The sequence below is a fragment of the Coturnix japonica genome, chromosome 2 (assembly GCF_001577835.2).
Source record: "Coturnix japonica isolate 7356 chromosome 2, Coturnix japonica 2.1, whole genome shotgun sequence".
In the NCBI taxonomy this organism is placed as follows: domain Eukaryota; kingdom Metazoa; phylum Chordata; class Aves; order Galliformes; family Phasianidae; genus Coturnix; species Coturnix japonica.
Genome location: NC_029517.1, coordinates 122,116,339 through 122,138,915, shown reverse-complemented (window position 1 = coordinate 122,138,915; position 22,577 = coordinate 122,116,339). Strand labels below are relative to the sequence as shown.

Below are 22,577 nucleotides of genomic sequence, written 5' to 3'. Positions count from 1 at the left end.
CTCTTGGAGCGGGACCAGAGGAGGCCACTGAGATGATCAGAGGGCTGGAGCACCTCTCCTATGAGGAGAGGTTGAGGGAACTGGGCTTGTTTAGCTTGGAGAAGAGAAGGCTCTGGGGAGACCTCATTGTGGCCTTCCAGAACTTGAAGGGAGCTTATAAGCAGGAGGGAGAACAGCTGTTTACGAAGGTGAATGGTGATAGGACAATGGGGAATAGTTTTAAACTGAGACTGGGGAGATTTAGGTTAGATATTTGGGGGAAGTTTTTCACTCAGAGGGTGGTGATGCACTGGAACAGGTTGCCCAAGGAGGCTGTGGATGCCCCATCCCTGGCGGCATTCAAGGCCAGGCTGGATGTGGCTCTGGGCAGCCTGGTCTTCTGGTTGGTGACCGTGCACATAGCAGGGGGTTGAAACTGGATGATCGTTGTGGTCCTTTTCAACCCAGATCATTCTGTGATTCTTCCTATGACTTGATAAGTTTGAATTCATGGTTAAGATTGTTTCACAAGTGCTGACTGCCCAGCTTTCCCATTGCTTTTTTGGGAGGATCGATTGCTGGATACTTTAGATAGGAAAATGAACTGTCTGAGCTGGGTTGGTATCACTACATATTCAGTTATTTTGTATATAAAATTACAGACTTCAGTACTTCTATAGAAAGAAAAATATTAGAAAGTGATGCAATTGTTGAGCAAGGTTTGGGCAGAGGAACTTGAAGACAGTAACATTGATGGTGACGTAACAACCCATTGAATGAAAAATGAAGTTGAAGTTTTCTTAAAAGTTCAATTGGGCAGGGTTGGAATTTGATCCCAGCTGCTCTTTCATCTTTACCTTGTTCATTTTCCTGTCTTGCTTGAAGCGCTGTGAGTTCTTAGGATGAGTTTTGAGGTCTTGTTCCATAACAAGTCAATTTCAAAAGCTGACACTGATATTTTACCCTGTAATCTTCATGAGAGCCATCAGCCACCCTTTTCCTTTTGTGGCTTCCTATTTGTTGCTTTCGCATCCAAAGGCAGCTGTTCTGTGTGTCTATGTGAACTCTGCCTCTCCAAAAAAAGAACTTCTAGTGCCGTTAAAGTTGATCCCAACCTTAAATGACACCAGCAAATCTTCCTCCTTTTATGCCGCTGTGTTGATATACTGCCCTATGTATTAACCAAACAGTAATATAAGGAAAATAACTACCTGAAAAGAAAGAAAAAATATTTGAAGGAAGTAAGAGCAGCCCTTGGGGTCTGCTGCCAGCCATTGTGCTGGTGCTCTGAACAACTACAGTTGAACTGCTGCAGCTAAGACTTGCATAGACATGCTTTGTGCTGCTGATAGAAGCCAGGTATTACAATACAGGAGGTCGGCTGGAAGTTCCAAGTGGCAGAGACTCCTTACTGTGACATGGGAAGATAGCGCTGCTTTGGACAGAAGTATTATTTGTTGGCAGTAGTTCATTTTACAGTGCTTTAAATTATTTGTACTGTGAGGCTCATGATTTCTCTTAATGCATTTTGTCGTGGCAAGGCTTTCCATAATGGCTGAAAAGAGATGGCCTTGGTCTGAAGTTATATTGGCTTCATACTTGCTTCAGAAGTTTCCAAGTACCATACAAATGTCCTATATTCTTCCTTCCTGCAAGATGAGTGAGTTTTAGGTTTGAGCCGTAATTCTGGTATTGAGAGGAGTCAAACCTAAGAAGCAGTGCAAGCAGATTGGCTTTTGTGCTGTAATGGTTTTCAGCCTCTGTTCTTTGATTTAATTACTAACGAAGCATACGTTTTGAAACCCATGCCCATGTGTTAAGTCCCCTTATGGGGGAGTTCTTTGACTTGGGCTGTCAGTTCTTTGAAAGGCAGAAGTTGTTGGCAGTGTCTGATTCAAAGTGTCAAAGCAAAAACCCCTCAACTTTGTGGCCCCTCACTGCAAGAAAGACATTGAGGCCCTGGAACGTGTTCAGAGGAGGGATATGAAGCTGGTGAGGGGTCTGGAGCACAGGCCTTATGAGGTTAGGCTGAGGGAGCTGGGATTGTTCAGCCTGGAGAAGAGGAGGCTCAGGGGAGACCTTATTGCTCTCTATAACTTCCTGAAGAGGGGTTGTAGTGAGCTGGGGGTTGGCCTCTTCTCTCGTGTAATCAGGGATAGAACTAGAGGGAATGGTTTTCAGCTGCACCGGGGAGATTCAGGCTGGACATTAGGAAGTATTACTTCTCAGAAAGGGTAGTCAGGCACTGGAATGCACTGCCCAGGGAGGTGGTGGAGTCACCGACCGTGGGAGTGTTCAAGAAACGTTTGGATGTTGTGTTGATGAATATGATTTAGCTGGGAAGTATTGGTAATGGTTGGACTAGATGATCTTCTAGGTCTTTTCCAACCTTGATAATTCTGTGATTCTGTATAACTGACCTCCCCATTTATAGGGGCAACCTGCTTCTGCTCAAAGTCTGCTTACATTATCACTTCAAATCCCAGTTAGCAGTGATCATTTGCTTCCTCTCATTAGTCCTAAAGTATGTTCCACAATTGACAGGAAATCTTCAGCACATTTTTAGGCTTACAGTTAATAGTATGTTTGAAGTTCTGTCACGCGTGTGCTACATATCTTAATGATTGCAACGTATTAATGTATAATTATACCAAACTCTGTCAATCAATGTACATTCTTTTCTGACTGTTGGAAGGTCTTGTTAAGTGTGTGTTTGCTGTCCACTGCTCTTCATCCTCACGCTTATGGGTAATTTACAGGCCTGCTGCTCAGGGCAGTGCAACTCCAGCTGCTAAAATGCTGTGCTACAAAGTTATGTCTCTGTGTATTCAAAACTATTATGAGATTTGAAAATGCGTGAGGGACTGAATTGGCCAGTGGCCTCTGGGGAAGCATGAAGTTTTCCATATGCCAGTAGGTGGATGGAAAGATAAAGAAAGCTCTTATTGACCACGGACACTTTCAAGGTGATTTTGTTTTGCTACCTAGAAAAACTTGCTCGTTTCCCACTTAGCACAGTGCTGTTCTTAAACTGACACCGTCTCAACAAACAGAAACAAGTAACTTAGACTTCTGTTAATTTGCTGTTGTTCTGACTGATGCCTGTCTTCAGAGTTGTAACAGAAATTGTAATGTTTGCCATATACTGTGTTAGCTCAAGCTGAACGTGGCCTTTACTCTCTTTATACCTCATGTACGGTGACTGTTCTTGGCTATGGACAGAAGTGGTGGCCGGCCTGTTTATCAGACAGATAAGTTTGATAATTGAACAACAAAAGAGTTTCCATTCTGTATTTAATGCAGCAGAAATTCAGAGCTCAAATGGTTGACATTTACTTTCAGGCATCTATTCCTAGATTTGCAGCTTTTCATTTATTACCTGGATATGCAGAGGTTGGCTTTGCTTCCACTGAGCCAAGTGCTTTTAATGAAGCACACACCATAAATACCATCAACTCTCTATGGCTGCTGTGACACTTGATTCTTTTACCTGCAAGCTAATTGCAGTCATCTAGCAGTTGTCTTGGTGAGAATCTCTCTCTGGCTATCGAGTTTACCCAGGCTTTGTGTTTCATGGTGATCTCTATTTGCTTCTAAGTTGTGTTGGTACACGTTTGGGAAAACGTGTTTTTAATGGTTGGAAATTGATGCTCCTTGTGCATCTGTCCCTGCTTACTGCTGTGTTGGTGCTCCAAAGCCTCAGCTGTGCTTGCTGGATTTCTCCCATTTTTCCATTTCCTCCCCCTCACCCCAGATATGGGTAGTGCTGTATGTGGAGAATCTTCTACCTCAAAGCAAAGTTACCTCTAGCTTGGAGTTAAACTGAATCAGATGCTTACCTTGTTTAGGTATTAGCAGCTTTATGTCACAAGACCTCATGTTGTCCTGCTTCCCCATGGCTTTATGTGCTGGCATCTTTATCAGCCATAAGGAGGTACTTATTAGATAAGCAGAAAACAGGTAGCTGGTAGGTAAGAGGAAAGAAGTCTTACTTCTTGGTGGGGGAGGAAGAAGAAAGCAAAACCTTCAGGGAGTTTGGAGTGATGCAGTTAGTTTCCTCATCGCTTACATGAAAAATATAAGATGTTACTAAGAGCATTCGGAGTTGAGTAGCAGTCTGTTCAGAAATAGGAGTTGTACTTTCAGTTTTAAGAAAACATGGAGCAGTCTGCAGAGTTGACCGCTGTATTTTAGAATGCCCTATGTTTTGCTAAAGCAGCGTGTATTACAGTTGCTGCTACTGAGAAAGGTAGGCTAGAAAGAAGTGGGAGAGGTAGAAGACCACTGTGGCTATGGAAACTGGCACACACCTGTTTTCGTTCTGACAGTTCAGTACTGTCATAAACTATAAGTGTATTTGAGTTATTTTTCCTTGTAGTATGGTGATCATTTTAAAACTGTGTGAATGGTCTGTACAAGAAGCACTGGCTGATCACCGTTCTTCCTACTTCCTATTTTCTTTGCACAAAATTGATGTATTACATAACCGACACCCGTAAGTGCTGGCCTTGTAAGTGTTTTATACAAATAGTTTGATCTTAATGAATGAAAAGCAAACATAAGGAGGATGTTTGTGAGAATGCTACTCATTGGGAATTCTTTCTTTCTCTCTGTTTGCTTTTCTCTTTACAGATTTGTTCTTCGATTTAGACATCTGGGACCATGTTTTATGCCCACTTTGTCCTGAGCAAGCGTGGGCCGCTGGCCAAAATATGGCTAGCGGCCCACTGGGATAAGAAGCTAACCAAAGCCCATGTCTTTGAATGTAATCTGGAGAGCAGCGTGGAGAGTATCATTTCACCAAAGGTATCCGCTTTACACTGATGTAATGTTATCCTGTACTGAAAAGAAATTGTTTATGCAGGTGCTTGTTACTGTTTGGGTTGCTTAGAGTTGCTCTTCTGCAGCATGAAAAGGTCTTTTCAGATGTGAAGTGGTGATTCTTTTGAACAATTCTAAAGATTACTTTCTTGTCAATTTTCTAATACTAGAGTATCGTGCAATTCAGTTACAAAATGTTTAATTTTGCATAAATGGAGAACTTGTATCTTGATGTGCTGTGCGTCATTTAGAAGCGGATGTTTGCAAAAGAGAAAGCTCGAACTTGTGTGCAAAGTTCTCTCTTAATGGCCTTTGATGTGCTTTCAGAGTTGTTACTGGAAGCTGCAGAAATAATATTTGAAATATTGTTTTTGCTTGTGACCAAAGTACGAAACAGGTTTTTTATCAACAGCAAGAAGAAGTGAAGGCTTAGAATAGTTTGTGATGGTACTGGTTTTGTGAAGATAGGTTTTCATCCAATAACAGTGTTACAGGGTAATGTAGAAGCCTTGTTTTTGAACCATTTGGTTTTTTGTTTGGTTTCATGGAAAGCAAACTGGGACAGAGTTGGAAGAATCTTAACACCTGATGGACGAAAGACTCAACATGAGCCAGCAGTGTGCTCTGGCAGCCCAGAAAGCAAATGGGATCCTAGGCTCCATCAGGAGAGGGGTGGTCAGCAGGGATAGGGAGGTGATTGTCCCTCTCTACTCTGCTCTTGTGAGGCCCCATCTGTTGTACTGTGTCCAGGTGTGGAGCCCTCAGTACAAAAAAGACATGGAGATTTTGGAAAGGGTCCAGAGGAGGGCCACAAAGATGATCAGGGGGCTGGAGCACCTCCCCTATGAGGACAGGCTGAGGGAGTTGGGTTTGTTCAGCCTGGAGAAGAGAAGGTTGCGGGGTGACCTCATTGCAGCCTTTCAATACCTGAAGGGAACTTACTCCCAGGAGGGGAGTAAACTCTTCGAAAGGGCTGACAATAGCAGGACACGGGGAAATGGTTTTAAGTTGAAAGAGGGAAGATTTAGGTTGGATGTTAGGGGGAAGTTCTTCACTAGGAGAGTGGTTAGGCCCTGGAACAGGCTGCCCAGGGAGGTTGTGGATGCCCCGTCCTTGGAGGTGTTCAAGACCAGGTTGGACAGGGCCCTGGGCAACCTGATCTAGTAAAGGTGTATGTTTGGTGGCCCTGCTAGGCAGGGGGGTTGGAACTACATGATCCTTGAGGTCCCTTCCAACCCGGGTCATTCTGTGATTGTGTAACACCTGTACAGTTATTGTGGAACTAGGGGGAATTTTTAGGAATTTATGTTCTTAATGTCTTTTTCTCCTCTGCTGCTCATAAAAACAAAAATGCCCATTAAGAACTGGTGCACTGATTTGTTTATAACTTTTGTCCCTTAAGAGTAAGAAAGCCCCTATGTAAAAAAAGAAAGAAAACATATTTTCTTCTGATTGAATCAAACAAACAGTGTGCCAATAATGCTAATCTGGACTTTGGAACAAAAGCCATCTTGAAGCAAAGATACCTGTAATACAATTACAGAGATGTCTGTTGTAGTACAGACATCATTTCCTTCAGTGCCTGCCCTGGAAGGATTTGCAGAGGATAATGTTTATAGAGTCAGTTGAGAGCTCAGGAGAAACTGCTGGGCACTCTTTCATGTATTTAAGTTGGTGCAAGACTTTCGTCATTTGCTGTAATATGAGATAACTTACGCAGTTTTGTATTCGTAATGTTTGAGGTTGGACTTTTTAAGGTTTAATCTTTCTTTGACTCAAGTCATGTGTTCTTTTGCACTAAAACATTTAAGAAGAATCCTTCTCTGGAGGTTTCCTATGGTTCCTGCAGTGCTTGAGGTACTCAGTTACACAGCAAAACATCCAGGTTAAGTAGGAGAGCAAATTAAGGTAACTTTAATATGCCAGTGTTTGTTTATGAATATCTTTCATCTTCCGCTGTTCTACTTTCCTCGGTAACTGAAGGACACACAATGGAGCGGTAACACAGCACTGTCTTTAACTGCTCCTCAGCTTAATCACATTGTTATTTCTGGCTGTCCAAAATTTGATTTATTCATTTATTTTTTTCACAACTGAAGTGGCAAAGGTGTCAGTAAAGGATATGGTGAATTGGATTTTGTCTTGTCTTAAGCACTGGAATAGGCTCCCCAGGGAGGTGGTTCTGTCACCATCCCTGAATGTGTTTAAAAACAGTTTGGGTGAGGTTTACATTTACAGTTTACAATTTACTTACATTTTCCAGCTTATCCTCGAGCAATACACAGAGTATCATCTGACACTGTAAACTTCTCATTCTTCCTTTATTTAGAGTTTTTACTAATTTTATGTTTATTTGGAATATTTGATATGACTGGAAATTTCATGCAAAGCTGACAAATTTAATCATAGGGAAGAGGTAAGGCTACACTAAATCACTGATGGTATAATCTTCTTTTAGGTGAAGATGGCGCTTCGAACTTCAGGACATCTCTTATTAGGCGTTGTCAGAATCTACCACAGGAAAGCGAAATACCTTCTTGCAGACTGTAATGAGGCCTTCATTAAGATTAAGATGGCTTTTCGTCCAGGTACCTATCTTTGTCCAAGTGCTTCTAAAGTTGTGGAACAAATTGCCCTGAAAGTAATAGTAATAGTCTCAGCAGGGCTGAGTTTCTTAGTTGCTAGCCAAGGACTATCGCAAGTAAACCTGTGGAGTCGTGCTTGTTCCTGGAACACTCTGGATGGTGATTCTTTGATTATCCATTGTGGAGGGAAACAGAGTTGGCAGTGTTTCTGAAGTATCAGTACCTCAGAATGGCCTGTGTTGTGTGGGTCAGGAGACAAAACATGGAGCTCAGATCTCCCACTGGTTACAGAAGGAATTGAATCTGCATTTCCCCTGCATATGTCCTGACCTTGCTTTTGAATTAAACAGGCAATGTTACTACTGGATCTACATGGTATTAAATTACTACTTACTGTTGGTTCTGTTTTACTGTGATGATGCTCACTGAATAGCAGATAAAGTATCTCAAGAGGATTAATAAAGTCAAAAATTAAACTCTGATGTGGTTTAGATCAGTGCAGAAGCAGATTTGTGTGGGTGGTCCAAGTACTGTGCTGGGGTTTCAGAAGTTAATTGAACTGACTGCATGAGCAGAAGCAGAGTAGTTATTGCGTTGTCCACTGCTTAGCACAAATTAAAATGTAGAATTGTGTATCTCATCTGGAGCATTATGATCAAGCGATTTCCTAACAGGTACCTGCGTTAACAGATACCTGTTGACCCAAAGCTTGCGGTTCCTACAGGGTTATACAGTTCAACATGGCAGCTCGATAACTAGGTGTTCTGCTCTTAGTCTGAACCTCAATACTAAGATAATCTAAGATTTCTTCACAGGCGTTTAGCATCATTTCAACTCAACAATTTAAAGACAATAAGTTTGTGAAGGTGGCTAATGTAAAGATGTTGACCAAGATGGTGATAAATAATCAAAGGTTATTAGTAAAGAAAACTCACCAGTGTCAATGCCTTGACCTGAAACAATCTTCACTGGGGAGCAATCTCCAGGAGATGCTGCCTCAGTGGTGGTCAGCCCTTAAATGAGGTCTCAGAGGGGGTGGAGTCGAAGTCCACCCCTTCCGGGAGCACAGCTAGATTACTCTCACCTGTGCAGCTGGTCACTGCTGACCCAACACTTGCCTCAGCTGATTAGTCAGTGGTCCAAGCTGTGATTTTCCATACAAAGTTTATGAAAGAACAGCTTCAGTGAAAGCACAGGGGAAAATGCTGTCCGTGTAAGGAATGGGAACTCATGCCTGAGTGTTTTTCTCTACAGGGGTTGTCGATTTGCCTGAGGAAAACAGAGAGGCTGCTTACAATGCTATTACCTTACCCGAGGAGTTTCATGATTTTGACCAACCACTTCCTGATCTAGAGTAAGCAGATGCTTTTCTTATAACTTCTAAATGAGTTATCTGTAAACATGGCAAGTACACAGCTTGAAGACTTTTTAGCCTTTAAGAAATAGGGAGGCTACTGTTTTGTGTGTTATCTGTAGTGGAATTTCTGGGTGTGGCTTGTTTAATAATTTGCCCATTTGACTTGTACTTAATTTGGATTCTATACTAAATTTCAATTGCAAAAAAAATAAAAAAGACAACTGTGCTTTTCTACGAAAAAAGCCTTAACACAAAGCTGAATATTAACTCAGTACACTTCTTAAATACATTTCTTTTGTACCTATATTAATATTTCTCAGAGTTGAACATGGGTAGTGCTGTTTTTAGTTATTAAATTGGCCTTAAACTTAGTGGCCCTGCATAACAAGACTGGAAGAGAGGTTGCTGGTATGTTTTCCAGACGATGACACAACTTGAATTCGAAGTTTTAACCTTTAATGGTCTCAGTGCCTTAAGCAGGGCATTCTATTCTGTGTTTGTTGTCCACTTTTTCATTGATCTCAATGTATAGTGAACTGTTTAGGAATTTTATGTTTATCTAAGGATTTATCTGTTTTTTATTTTTAATGGAGATGTTAATAATTGCCTTCTGTTTGTTTAAGTGATATTGATGTGGCCCAGCAGTTCAGTTTGAACCAGAGTAGAGTGGAAGAAATTACAATGAGAGAAGAAGTAGGCAACATCAGTATCCTCCAGGATAATGACTTTGGTAAAATCTTATGTATTGTTATGTTTTTCATAAGCTAGTTTTGGTAACTGTGAAGCTGTAGTCTTACAATTACTACAGAATTCCTGCTAGTAAGTGCAGAAACAAATGAGATAAAAAATGATGTGTTTCCATATGTTTAGCTTTTATGTTGTTAAGTTTTTCCAGAAGGTTTGCCCTCCCTTACTCAGCCTGCTTCTATCTGCTTACCTAAAGTTGAAGAATGTTCTGTTGTGTTAATTAGTGAAACGCTATATCAATTTTAATACATGATGTGAAGAGTTCAGTTGTTACTTAAATTCTAGGCTATTTACAGTCAATAAATGCTAGGAGTTTTCTGAAGCTGGAGCAGTTAGTGGTGACAGACTTGCTGATGCTCCGTTCAGTATCTGCTCAAGGATAGAATTCAAAGATGTGAATCAAAACCTGAAATTTTTTATTTGAGAAGTATTTACCTTTGGGTAGCCGAAGTGTAATAATATCCCAATTTAATATCTTATTAAAAGCATAGGTTGAGTTTTGATTGTTGATTTGAAATCAATTCGGTCTCTGTACATGCAGTTCAGTCTCGAGGCAGAAGATATGACTTTGAGTAGTCTTCGATTATAAGATCTTAATAAAATCAGTTTCAAAAAGGCTTAAAGAGGAAATGTTTTCTCTTGTAATTGTTTGAACAGTGTTTTTGCTGTTAGTATTGTGGCACTAAAGAGTGCTCATCAAAAATAATCCATGGGAGGAAGCATGTCCCAAATGAGGACAGGCTGAGAGTGCTGGTGCTGTTCAGCCTGGAGAGAGAAGGCTGCGAGGTAACCTGAGAGCAGCCTTTCAGTGTCTAAAGGGAGGGATGTGGGTAAGAACTGGGTAGACTCCTTAGCAGAATCTGTTGTGAAAGGACAAGGAGAAGTGGTTTCAGACTAAAAGAGGGAAGATTTAGGTTGTATAGAAGAAAAGGTTTTGTAAAATAAAAATAGTGAAGCACAGGAACAAGTTGCCCAGAGATGGTGTAGATGCCCCATCCCTAGAGACATGCAAGGTCAGGCTGGACAGGGCTCTGAGTGCCCTATTTGATCTGTAGGTGTCTCTGTTCATTGCAGGGCAGTTGGACTAGATGGCCTAAAGGTCCCTTCCAACTGTAAGGATTCTGCGATTTCTTATGTTTTGCCTATTAACTCTGAAATTAAAGTAAATGTGGAAATGTTTGTTTCAGTATGTTTTGCACTTTATGAAAAATTACAGGATTAAAACAAAGAAAAGGTTTGGTCTTACAAATGAACCTTTCTTGATGGATTTGTTAGGTCCCTTACATACCGGTTCTTCAGCATTTACAGCTGTGAAATCATTCTTGCAGGTGACTTTGGGATGGATGATCGTGAGATGATGAGAGAGGGTAGTGCATTTGAAGACGACATGCTAGTGAGCACCAGTGCTTCCAATCTTCTACTGGAACCTGAACAGAGCACCAGTCATCTTAATGAGAAAGCTAATCACCTGGAATATGAAGACCAATACAAAGATGATAATTTTGGAGAAGGAAATGATGGTGGAATATTGGGTATGTTTGAGAAATTAATATGTTTTTCCTCTATCCTTTATCGTACTTCAGTATTTTCTTGGGAAGGAGGACAAAGAGGTTGTTTACTGTGTTACTTTGGTCCTCTTAAGTTGTGTTTTCAGCAATGCAGTTCTGGTTTATGAGTGGTGTCGCAGCATAGACAATACATTCCAGATACACTGCTGTATATTTTTATGTCAAGTATAACTGAGTCATCCAAAGCTTTTCCATTCTGTAAATTAACATTCTTTAGAGAAAAAAAACAGTATACAACTCTTTAACTCCTTCAAATGGTTTCATTAGTGTGTTACAAGTTATATTAGATGCTTCTTCCTCAAGTAATAAGAAACCTAGCAAGGTGCAAATATGTGGCAGGTGTATTGTAATAAAGATTACCTGTATGTTCTGAATTGGAGCAGAAATTTGCCTTGGAAAATTGCTTGCAATGGCTTTCATATCAACATTGAAAGTATAGGCTTCTCTACCTTTTGCATTATCTTTATCTGTGTTCTCCTAAATTGGTCTATGCGTCATTATAAACTTGTTTGTGAATTTGTGGGGGCAAAACTAATGATGTTTTCATACAATCGTTTCAGATGACAAACTCCTCAGTAATAATGATGGTGGTATTTTTGATGATCCACCTGCACTCTCAGAAGGTGGAGTAATGATGCCAGAGCAACCTCCCCATGACGATATGGATGATGATGATAATGTATCGAGTGAGTATGATCTAAGGCTAGAACATGAACTGCTTTTAACCAATTTAATGAAGAAACTAATTCCTTGGGAGTATGTTGAACTGAATGTATATATGGAATGTGTTAGGCCATTTTAAGGTGTGGAAGGAGATGATATTTTGATATTATAGTGCATTGTATTTGTTCTTCCTGGCAGTGGGTGGACCAGACAGCCCAGACTCAGTAGATCCAGTTGAACCATTACCAACCATGACTGATCAGACAACTCTTGTTCCCAATGAAGAAGAAGCTTTTGCTCTGGAGCCTATTGACATAACTGGTAAGTAAACTGTCTGGAAATATTTTCTTTGGATCATTCGGAGCCCACCTTAGTATGATGGAGGAGAAATGAATTCCTAGCACTTCTACTGACACTATTTCTCACTTGAGAAAGAAACCAAGGACTGGGTGCTGAATTCATTTTATCCTAGTTTTGATCTTTTAGTATTTCTGGACAGGTAACTTGTTTCAGTAATCCTAGAGGACACTGGTTTGTAACTTTTGAGGAATGCATGGAGTAAAAAGAACATAATGAATTGGAAAAGGCCCTATCATGTTTTCAATTGTGACTCAGTATCTGTAGTGCACCAGTGCTGTCACTGTGGTATTTTTCATGGACAAGAGTGCTTAAATTGTGAATGATGCTTAGAGAAGGAGTGATCTTTTTTCCTAGTGTAGCTTTTACTAATTGCTGAAACCAGCAGATTAATCTCTTTATTCGAAGCTCTAGTAAATAGAGAAAAAGACAGAATTTCATTAGTACAAGACACTCGCTTTAAATGATATTGCATTTGGCTCAGTAAAAACAGATCCTTGCTTTACCTTAAGCTGCACCTGAAACAAGTAAAATAAAAGTAAGATCTGTTTTGTTTGTCCTGTATTTGGAACTCCAGACTATGATTTACTGCTTGGCCAGTTAGTAAGCCCTGGCACTGCCCTCTGGTGGTAAACGTGCAACGGAGGTCTTTAGCTGGTCAGCTGGGACCAGTGAAGGCAGCATTTGCCAGAGCTTCAGGGTCTGCTGCCAAGGACCAGGCTGTAAACGATTTACACTAACACATTCTAGAACAGGATGAGAGGTACAGGTATGATATCCACCCATATTTGTATTACCAAAGTTCACATAGGGCTGAAGGAAAAAAAACGTGTTACAGTACTTCAACTTTCTGGCCAGTGGGACCTTACATCTCAGGGATTTGCTCATGAAGAGCACGAGCCAAACAAACCATGATGGAGGAGACATCTGCAGCTACGGATATTGACAATTATACAAAATATTAAATTAGTTTATGAGTGTACATGGAGGAATTGTAGTTTGTGGGGCAGTATTTGTAGTGAGTAACGTTTGATATAGTGCTTTTAGGCCTCTGTACCTTCCAGTGCTAACAATTCCTTATTCTTGTGGCTGCATGATGTGTGGGCAAGTAAGACCTATAGAGAATCTGTAAGATTCCTACTACAATTTTATATCTTTATGAGCTCACCTTCAGTAATTTTAACAAATCTCAACAGTCAAGGAAACCAAAGCAAAGAGGAAGAGAAAGCTCATTGTGGACAGTGTGAAAGAGTTGGATAGCAAGACCATTCGAGCCCAGTTAAGCGATTACTCTGATATTGTTACAACGTTGGACTTGGCACCCCCTACGAAGAAACTGATGATGTGGAAAGAATCAGGAGGAGCGGAAACACTCCTGTCCCAGCCTGCACAGCCTTTGTGGAATAACAGGCTACTGAAGGTAATGTTTTTGTACAGAACAATTTCTAAATGGGATGTGTTCAGAATTCTACCTCACTGGTAAACACCAGTATTTGAGTTACAATCTAATGATAGGAGACAGTTTTCTTGTTTTTGCTTTTTTTTTTTTTTTCTAAGGAAGACTCGTTAAAAATGATGTAAAATACCCCTGCTTATTTATTACAAAAATATTTTTTCTTGTTTTAAATGTTGGAGAAGTGATTAAAAAGGGGGAAGGAAAGATGGCACGTGATTGCTTTATGTGACGTAAGACACTGAGAGCTGCAGTAGTGAGTAGTTTAACTTTTCTCCTGTAGCTCTTTACTCGTTGTCTGACACCCCTGGTTCCAGAAGACCTAAGAAAGAGGAGGAAAGGTGGAGAAGCTGACAACCTTGATGAGTTCCTTAAAGACTTTGAAAACCCAGAGGTGCCCAGAGAGGAACAGCAGCAGCAGCAGCAACAGCAGCGAGATGTCATTGGTTTGTTTGTCACTGGTTGTTTTGTCAAAGATGCTCTGCTTTCCTTCAGAGCTTGTTTCTTTCCTTTGTTCTTAATATTAAGTCCCTAAATATAATGAAAGAAAGACTTTAATTTGCTTACTTAGTTTTTTATACAGTCCCTGACTTAAAACAGTTTTTTTTTTCTAGAAATAGAAGACAGATTTTGTTTGATCCAGTGGATTAAATTGGTATTGTATTGGTTTGTATACACATCTGTACCAGGTCATTGCAGAAGCTATGCAAGGTGTTAGGGTACTTCATTCTAAATAGTAGATCGGACCTAGATACGTCAGTACTATTTGCGATTACATTACTAAAACTGTTTTTATTATGGAATATAGATGAACCAATTCTGGAAGAGCCAAGTCGTTTACAAGAGTCAATGATGGAAGGCAGCAGGACCAACCTGGATGAATCTGTTATGCCACCTCCACCACCACAAACTGGTGTTAAACGCAAACTGCAGCAAGCGGAACCAGAGCCAGTGTTACCTGTAAGAATTATTATTTTTTTAATTTGAGTTTTAATGAGGAGTGGGAAGTATTTTTGAGCAGAATGTGATACAGATTTGAGGTACAGATTTTCTCTAGCTATCAGGATACACTGGAGTAGTACCAGAATCTCTGAGAGTAGTCGCTGTGGGATTTTTCTGAAAAGTTTGTGTAAGCTTTCCCCTGAAGTCAAATGAGGGTAGGAACTGATTGTGTTTCATCCAAAGTAAGTCTTCAAGGAATAAATTATATCAGGACCTTCTGCTGTGGCAAGTGTATATAAGAAAGAACTGTGTGAGCTGCACAGATTCTTCTATTCAGAATATATTCCCAGTGGTCCACTGTTAATAGTTTGAACAAGAACTGATCTTTCAGGAGAGATTTCTTTCCTGGGTTATGGTTAGACAATTTCATATCTATCCCTTCTGTAAAAGCTGTTCTGCAGTATGAACTGAAATCGTATTTTTCAATGGAGAGAAGAAGAGTGCAGAATTCAAGTTACACTCTTTCTGAATACTAACCTGGTGAGATGGAACAGTCCTAGACTGTGCAGCCTTTCGCACGTTTATGAACTTTTTATCCCATTTCCAATGGGATTGCAGGTTACTGGCTGTTGAATGAGACAGATGTTACATGGTCTTATAAAAAGCAGTACTGGATGAAACTGGTTATCAGCTCTTTGTGCTGAAGTGGATAATGTGTTTTGGGGTAACTTGGATTATGCTAACAAGATCAAGCCTCTAGGTAAAACATACCTTTGAGGTACCTGCTGTATGATGCTCTCAGAAGTAAATGCTTAGAAGCTTTATAGAGTGCCTTGTTCTTGACTGTGTCCTGCTTGTATTACAAGGGAACAATGTTTTGATATTCTGCAGGTGTCCTGTTGATTGAGGTAGTTTGATCATGTAGTACTGCATCTGGTTACATGTGCTGATCCAAGAAATGAGATCAGTAGTTTTGCTGGGAAGCCTTTTTCCTTAGTGATGTCATAATTTTTGTTTGGGGAGAGTCTAAAGGATTAAAAATGCAGGTGTGGAGAGCAAACCAACAAAAACATTAATTCTCATTTTTCGTAACTTCTTATAAATGGCTAAGAGAATTAGAGGTTTCAATGTTGTGAAACTGTTTTGTGGTGTCAGTATTCTGTCGTGAAAGCACCAATAAAAGGATTCTCTGTTTATCTGTACTGTGTAAAGCATCCACCATCACAACAGCTGGAGATGCCGCCAGTAGAAATGCCTCCAGAGGAGCCGCAAAACATCTGTCAGCTAATACCAGAGCTAGAACTCCTACCAGAAAAAGAGAAGGAGAAGGAAAAGGAGAAAGAGGAGGAGGAAGAAGAGGAGGTAAGAGCAGGGCTCTTAAAAACAACAACAAGCTATGGAAAAAATGGGTTGTGTGTTCCCTGGCACTGTTTGATTTTGTATTCAGGAAATGGCACGAGAAATGTTAACTTTTTATTTGGGAAAAGTTAAACTTTAGAAATGTAGTTGTTGTGGGACCATTTTACAAATCACATACGCATTCTCTTGGGGAATGGAGGGTGCTTCTTTTCTCATGTGGTTTAAATCAAACCACTCTCTCTGAATTTTGATGCCTTATGCAAGAAATTTTGGACTTTGATTTTCATAGTAATGCAGCAAGCTCTTGCTGTTTGCAGCAAAATGTTACTTATAGGAGTACAATCAAGGCGAAGAAATACAGCTTGACTTAATTTTGAGAAATAAAAGGAAAAATTGTCCAGGTGGTGTTTTCTGCTCAATTTGAAGTGCTTGATTTAAGACTTGAAACAAAGATATTTCCTTGCATGTGTTGCTTTCATGGTGATTTTTATAATTGCAGGCTTGAAATATAACTTTCATTTTAAAAGCCATATGCAAGTCATCTTCCATAAACAAACACTGTTCCAAGTGCTTCATTGGACATGGTCCTCTACAACAACACAGCTCCCTTTTGCAGCTTTTAGCAACCTGTTCTCCTTTTTCAGTGACTCTGTTTCTATACTGAAATGAGAACGTCGGAGTTTATTAATGTTTGCAAAATAAAATAATTGTTGATATTATGTTTAGATTAGATAAATCTTTTTTCTTTTCATTAAGCCAACATGACTGAACTTCTTTGTATTGCTAGTTGCCAGCATGACATTTTGAGGTATAGTCGTAGTGGCATGCAGCCTTACATCATACATCAGCATAAACAATTGTCTTCCTTTGTCCCATTTCCTGACTCTCCTCGCCATACTCTGAGTCAGGTTGTCCATACCTGGTTAGATTGTGTCTGTCTTAATGAAAAGAAAAAGCTGCTCTGGTATGTAGAAATACCTCTTGCAGAGCTTGGTGCATGAGTTGTTTTGTACACGTGACTTCTGGCTGCTTGCAGGAAGAAGATGGCACAGGGGGTGATCAGGATCAAGAAGAACGGAGGTGGAACAAGAGGACTCAACAAATGCTTCATGGGCTTCAGGTATGCATTATCATTTACTTTCTCTTAAGTAGCTTTCGAACACGTCCACTGGTGCTATTGACCTGAGCTGAAAGTTCTAGTAGAGCCTTTATTGTCAGAAAATTCAGAATTAAAGTATAAGCTCTGTCACAGGGAGGAAAATATTCTTGTATCTGACTAAATCATAATGTAGCTGCCGTGTTTTTTCACATAACATTTGAAACACAACTTTGCGCTTAAGTGTTTCCTTTCACACTTCATACACAAGTGAGATTCCCAGAAATGAGTTTTTAAAATAATTGAGTTTGTGTTCTTGCAATGAAACATTAGAACCTCCCGACTTTGGGCTCTGTAAGAATAGGTGAACATTGTCAAAGTCCGGGAACGAAACTGTTTTGTGGGTTGTTTGTTCCTGGAAGGACTAGTCAGAAAACTTCTGTGCTATGGTAAACTGAATCTGCAGCAACTGGGGAAATATGACCTTGGCTTTGAAGTGCAGCATTACTTTTCAGCAGGTGGCTTCAGACTGCCGTTGTCAGTCTGCACAACAGATAATCTTTTGTAGAATGGATTCTTGCTTGCTAGAACTAAAGGGCTTTTTCTGATAAGAAAATTGAAAGCCTCTAGTATATACTTGAAGTTGAGTGCAAACTCGTGTCTGCTTGCATGTAGGTCTGCCTTTTGCTTTTTAGTCTGGTTTGTGGTTCCTACCCATTTCCTCCCTTAATTATTTTGGCAATTCTTGAGATTGTGGTTTCACTGGAGTGTCAATCCCATCCCTCCAAGCTGGCTTTGTTTCCTAGAGTCAACTTTCTTGGGGTAAAACTGGTCTCCATCTGCTGATAAAAGTTCATTGTCACTATTGTATCTCTGAAGTTCTTTTATTGTTGTGGGGTTTTTTTGTGTGTTATCCATGCTCCATCCTTTTCCTCTTATCCCGTAGCTTTTATTCAGCGTGACGTTGTGTGGTATAGAATATTAGTTGATATTCCATATCAATTGGGGTCAGCTGTTGTGGCTTTAGCTGCACTTAACATCTTGTGCATCTCCCAGCTTCCTTGCTTTAGGGGACGTGTGAGAAACAGAGAAGGCTTCAATGCTGCACAAGTGCCGCTTAGCAACAGCTTAACCATTGGTGGTGCTTCATCAACACTGTTTTGATCACAGATTCAAAATGTGGCACCAGATGAGCTGCTATGAGTAAAATTAATTCTGTCCTAGCTAAAGCCAGTGCAGCTGTCAATTAAAAAATATTTTTTAAAGTGTACAGATGTTTAGTAATGTTCCTTTTTTTCCCCCTCTTTTTAATCATGGATTTTGTACAAGAGCTTCAGAATTTGCTCTGGGCCGCGTCTAGCTTTGTTTGATTGTCTCCTGTATGTGCCCAAAAAAGGATCAGACTGGATAGCTGAAACATTAAATCTGTACTGAGAATCAAAGTTAGGATCTGTTTAATATAAAGTAATTTAATTTGGCCAGCTTAATATCTTTTCATCTCGTAGATATTCCAAAGTAGACAGTTCTGTTTTAAATTGAAGATATTAGTAGTTGTTCTAGGCAGCAAACAAATGTATTTCCCTGCATCCTTTATATTCTGGCCAAGACTTTGAAAAAACATAAACAGCTTTTGGGTACTTTGTTTCAGACAGAGAGGATTTTTAGAAATAAACAGGCTTTCACCTTGAAAAAATGATGCCTCTTTACAGAACCTGAGCTCCTGGATGATTGTTTGAAACAATAGTTCATGATTCTATTTGGAGTTACTTTCATCCTGAGAAATACAACAGGATTTTTTTGTTTATCTTTAGAAATATTTGTTCTGTAGTCAAAAAGTTGGCTGGCTATTGATATCCAAAGCCTTTGTGTTACGTTACAGTGGTTCTGGAACATGTGTTCTCAAGACTGTTCTTTTTCTTCCACCCATCTTTGGGGATCTTAGTTGGTTTCATTTAGATAAGATCCATGTGGAGTTTATGTACATGTTGTAGTGTCCCTGCCCAGTGTGGAGACCATCACAGTCCCTCCCAGCATCTCTCAGTGATAACAATCTTGCCTGTTGCTATTTGTGCTTGTATGTGTTGTTTTTTTTTTTAACTTGCCTTATCGATGTTGGTGTTTTTCAGAGAGCTCTTGCGAAGACTGGAGCAGAATCCATCAGTTTGCTTGAGTTGTGCAGGAATACAAATAGAAAACAAGCAGCTGCGAAATTCTACAGTTTCCTGGTACTTAAAAAGCAGCAAGCCATAGAGCTGACACAGGAGGAGCCTTACAGTGACATCATCGCAACGCCCGGTCCCAGATTCCATATTATCTGAATGGTTAGGTACAGCAGAGCTAGTGCTTGTCTCACTAGTGCGTACGTGTATTGCCCCATCTGGAGGGCCCTCAAGACCGTTGCAGAAAACTTAGATTTTATTGTCTGTATAAAGTCCTCGTTGGGTTTTTTCGGGGGTTACCTGGGTTTTGTATTTTAAATTTACCACTTAAATTTTTAGTGAAACTGCTGGGGTGGGAGGCTTGAGTTCCAGCTGCAGAAACCAGGCAGCTCAAGGACCCGGATGAAGGTTGTGCTAAGAAGGCAGAGCAGATGTGTGCAATATTGATGCATGTAATGTTTGAGTATCATGACAATGTCTTACTCTCATTTGACTAGTTAATTCAATAGTGATATTTTAAAACCTCTACAAGTAAACCTAAATGGCCAACCTATTGTCTGACTAAAAACTTTGCCAAACTTGTCTAAAATGTTCAGTCTGCTTCTCATAGTTGTGGTTTTTTCCCCTTCCTTAGATCTTTGTGCATACTGTGGGTCTCTTACAGCTGCCAATATGAAAGGTAGTGCCTGATACGTCAGCTTGCTTTGTCACTGCATTTTTGCAGTCAGATTATTGTAGCCCTTGATGCTAAGGGGAAATGGGTGTCTGTGGAAAGCCCTTCCTGGGAGTGATACCATTACATACGTGAAAGGACTGAATGTGTTCTACGCATTTGAGATGAAACATCACTTTCTACGTATCACCTCATTCCGGTCCACTACTGTTAATGGCTAATTACTGTTAATAAGCATCGAGTGAAAACTCTAGTCATTTCATTTTAACCTTCTCAGAAATCAAAATCCTTTAGGTTTGTTAGAGTTGTATATAAACTCCAGACTTTTTTAAACAAACTTCTAGATTGTAAATTATCTGACTTTTATGAAGCGGGCTTATGAGGATAAGAATAAAGAGTTGAACAGGTCGCCTCTGAGGAGGTACTACATTCAGATACCACCTGTACTGAAAGGGCAACGAACTTGAATATACAGTGTGAACAGGCATAGTTCTGCTTAATTGTGTAGCGTATTAATGACTCTTTGGATATATTTATGGTTTTAGTATTGATTTTCCAATAACGCGCCCTGCTGTGCTCCAAACATTTTATCAGATTTGCCGAGGAAGTCCCATTTGATTTTATATACAAACAATGAAGCTTTTACTTGTCAGATCAAGTAGTACCAGAAATTATGTGAATATGTTGATTATGGAAACCTGTCTTAACTTTTTTTAGGGCAAAATTATTCACACTGAAAGTTCTGGTTTTAACGTGGGCACTTTGTGGTGTAATTTTGGGACTGAAATTTCAGTGTATACAGAAATGTAAAATTATGTGAATGTTTTAAAAAAAGAATCGGCGGCTCCACGATGATCTTGTTTGAATAATCCTTGGGAAAGTTAATTGTATAAAATTACTGCAGCTTTATTTTCAACATGACGTGCCTGTCAAACCATGGTTTTCCCCTTTGTAAAAAGAGCCATTGTAGATAACTTGAATGTTTAATTATAGAACAGGTCATTCGTTTCTCGTTACACTTTTTAGTCTGGTTTGGTTGCTTTTCAAGGTTAATATTCTTGAAAATAGTTGATGCTGTTATGTATAACTTTTTCTAATAAAAGTTGTGTTATAAGCCGTTACGTGTGAGCCCCGTATCTTTTTTGAACACCTTTCACTTCTGTAGCGGGGACCTCGTATTTACAGATTGCTTATTTTGGCATTAGGAGCAGAAGTGATAGAGCTGCTGGAGAGATTTAAAGCTTGATTGTGTAAATCGATTTCTTACCAATAGGAAGGAAAACTGACTTCAGTGGCCATCCTGTGGTTTTGTTCAGGCGCTCTATGCTAGGAATGTCTGTGTGGAAAATTAGAGGAGACTGTCTATAAAGTGATTCATCTCCATGCCAGTCCCTTCCGAGTGCCAGAACGTATCCAGCCTGAATTCTTTTAGCTCTGTGGTTCTCTTTCTTCTAGAATTGCCTCTGTGAATGGCACTGCTTCTGAAGATACGTGGTCCTTGTAGATCCAGACACCTGGATCCAAGCCTGTAGTAGAAGCAGCAGATCTCCTGTGGAGTCCCTCAGGTTACCTGCAGAGCTCATACAGAACCCAGGGTAATGAATTCTGTTTGACTCATGCTGTCTCTGGGAACTGAAGAACCAGCCTGGATCCAGTAAGGTAACTTCATCACACCAAAGTGACTGCACTGCTTTTGAATTTCAGCCACCCGTGGAAGCAGCTGATTCTGTTTGTGCTGTAAGTTTGCGAGCTGGCCTGTGTTGAGCTGGCTTGAGTATGTGTGTATGCGTGCAGCTTATCTATGCTGGACAGAGTTGTTTTTCATTTCTTTGGTTAAAACTTTCTAAGAGGGAGATACTAAAGCGTGGGATCAGAATGAAAGGTGACTTCTCCAGGGTTTTCTCTGGTTTAGATGTGTGACATCTTTGTCATCAACGCAGCACTTTGTTGCACCACTGGGATCCTCCCTCACCACAAACGGGCTTTACAAAGGTGGATTCCTGATGGCACTAAACGTAATCTGAAGCAATCTTTGCAAGCTCTGCTTTGTAGTGCAGACGATTTGTTACATGTTCAGCACTACTGAACGTGACCTGCATGTAATCCCGAGGAACAGATTTCTTGGAAAGTGGGTTTCACAATAGTATTGTCATGACCTGCGGAGCAAGGAGAAAGAAATGGTGGTGGACAAAGCATTTGCTCTCTGATACAAGCATTTCTCATGTCTCCAAGAAGCATATTTAGCTGATCTCACAGTGCAGTGTGAGATGCAGACGTGCTGTTGTGCAGCATTACTTTGCTTCACTTTTCCTACCATTGCTGCTCTTTACAAAGATACTGGAGTACCTAAAACTCCCCATCTGCCTTTTGTTACTGTTACTCTTCAAGTAATGGTTGAAACAATATTAGAAGAATCAACCAGCAACATTCAGCTGGCTTCTTACCTAATAAAAACTGCTTTGCTAGCAATTGAAAGAGTAGCATCATCTTCTCCAAGTACTTCTCCAGTCTTCCTATGTGGAACGTGGGCGTGATTGGTACCCTTGCTTTTAAAATGTTCCTTTCTGCTTTATCGTTCAGGCTGGAATGTCTCCAGCTTGCTTGGCCGCAGCAGTTCCTTTCCCTCGCTGGTGCAGTACAGTGTAGTGAATGCCTCTGTTACTGCTCCATCTTTGCAGGCAGCAGGTTTGTTCTCTGGAAATCTGAAGTATTTACAGCAGTGCTTACTATCCACACGCTGCTCTCCAAATGACTTCTCTCTGGTGGGTGAAAGGAAAAGCAGTTCATAAATCTAAGGGAAGCATTCCTGCAAAGGGAT

General features: G+C 40.2%; 1 protein-coding gene across 1 annotated transcript in view; it reads left to right on the top strand.

The window, feature by feature from the left end:
• The window catches only part of RAD21 (RAD21 cohesin complex component), a 23,717-nt gene extending 2,837 nt beyond the window's left edge, over positions 1-20,880 (top strand). Inside the window, exons 2-14 of the mRNA XM_015856218.1 lie at positions 4,612-4,785; positions 7,259-7,388; positions 8,640-8,739; positions 9,366-9,472; positions 10,818-11,021; positions 11,618-11,743; positions 11,919-12,041; positions 13,274-13,497; positions 13,814-13,976; positions 14,339-14,490; positions 15,685-15,834; positions 16,868-16,951; positions 19,054-20,880. Of these exons, the coding sequence (XP_015711704.1) occupies positions 4,642-4,785; positions 7,259-7,388; positions 8,640-8,739; positions 9,366-9,472; positions 10,818-11,021; positions 11,618-11,743; positions 11,919-12,041; positions 13,274-13,497; positions 13,814-13,976; positions 14,339-14,490; positions 15,685-15,834; positions 16,868-16,951; positions 19,054-19,245 (1,899 nt within the window). The 5' untranslated portion in view covers positions 4,612-4,641 and the 3' untranslated portion in view covers positions 19,246-20,880. The remainder of the gene's footprint in view (positions 1-4,611; positions 4,786-7,258; positions 7,389-8,639; positions 8,740-9,365; positions 9,473-10,817; positions 11,022-11,617; positions 11,744-11,918; positions 12,042-13,273; positions 13,498-13,813; positions 13,977-14,338; positions 14,491-15,684; positions 15,835-16,867; positions 16,952-19,053) is intronic.
• The last annotated feature ends 1,697 nt before the right edge of the window (positions 20,881-22,577 follow it).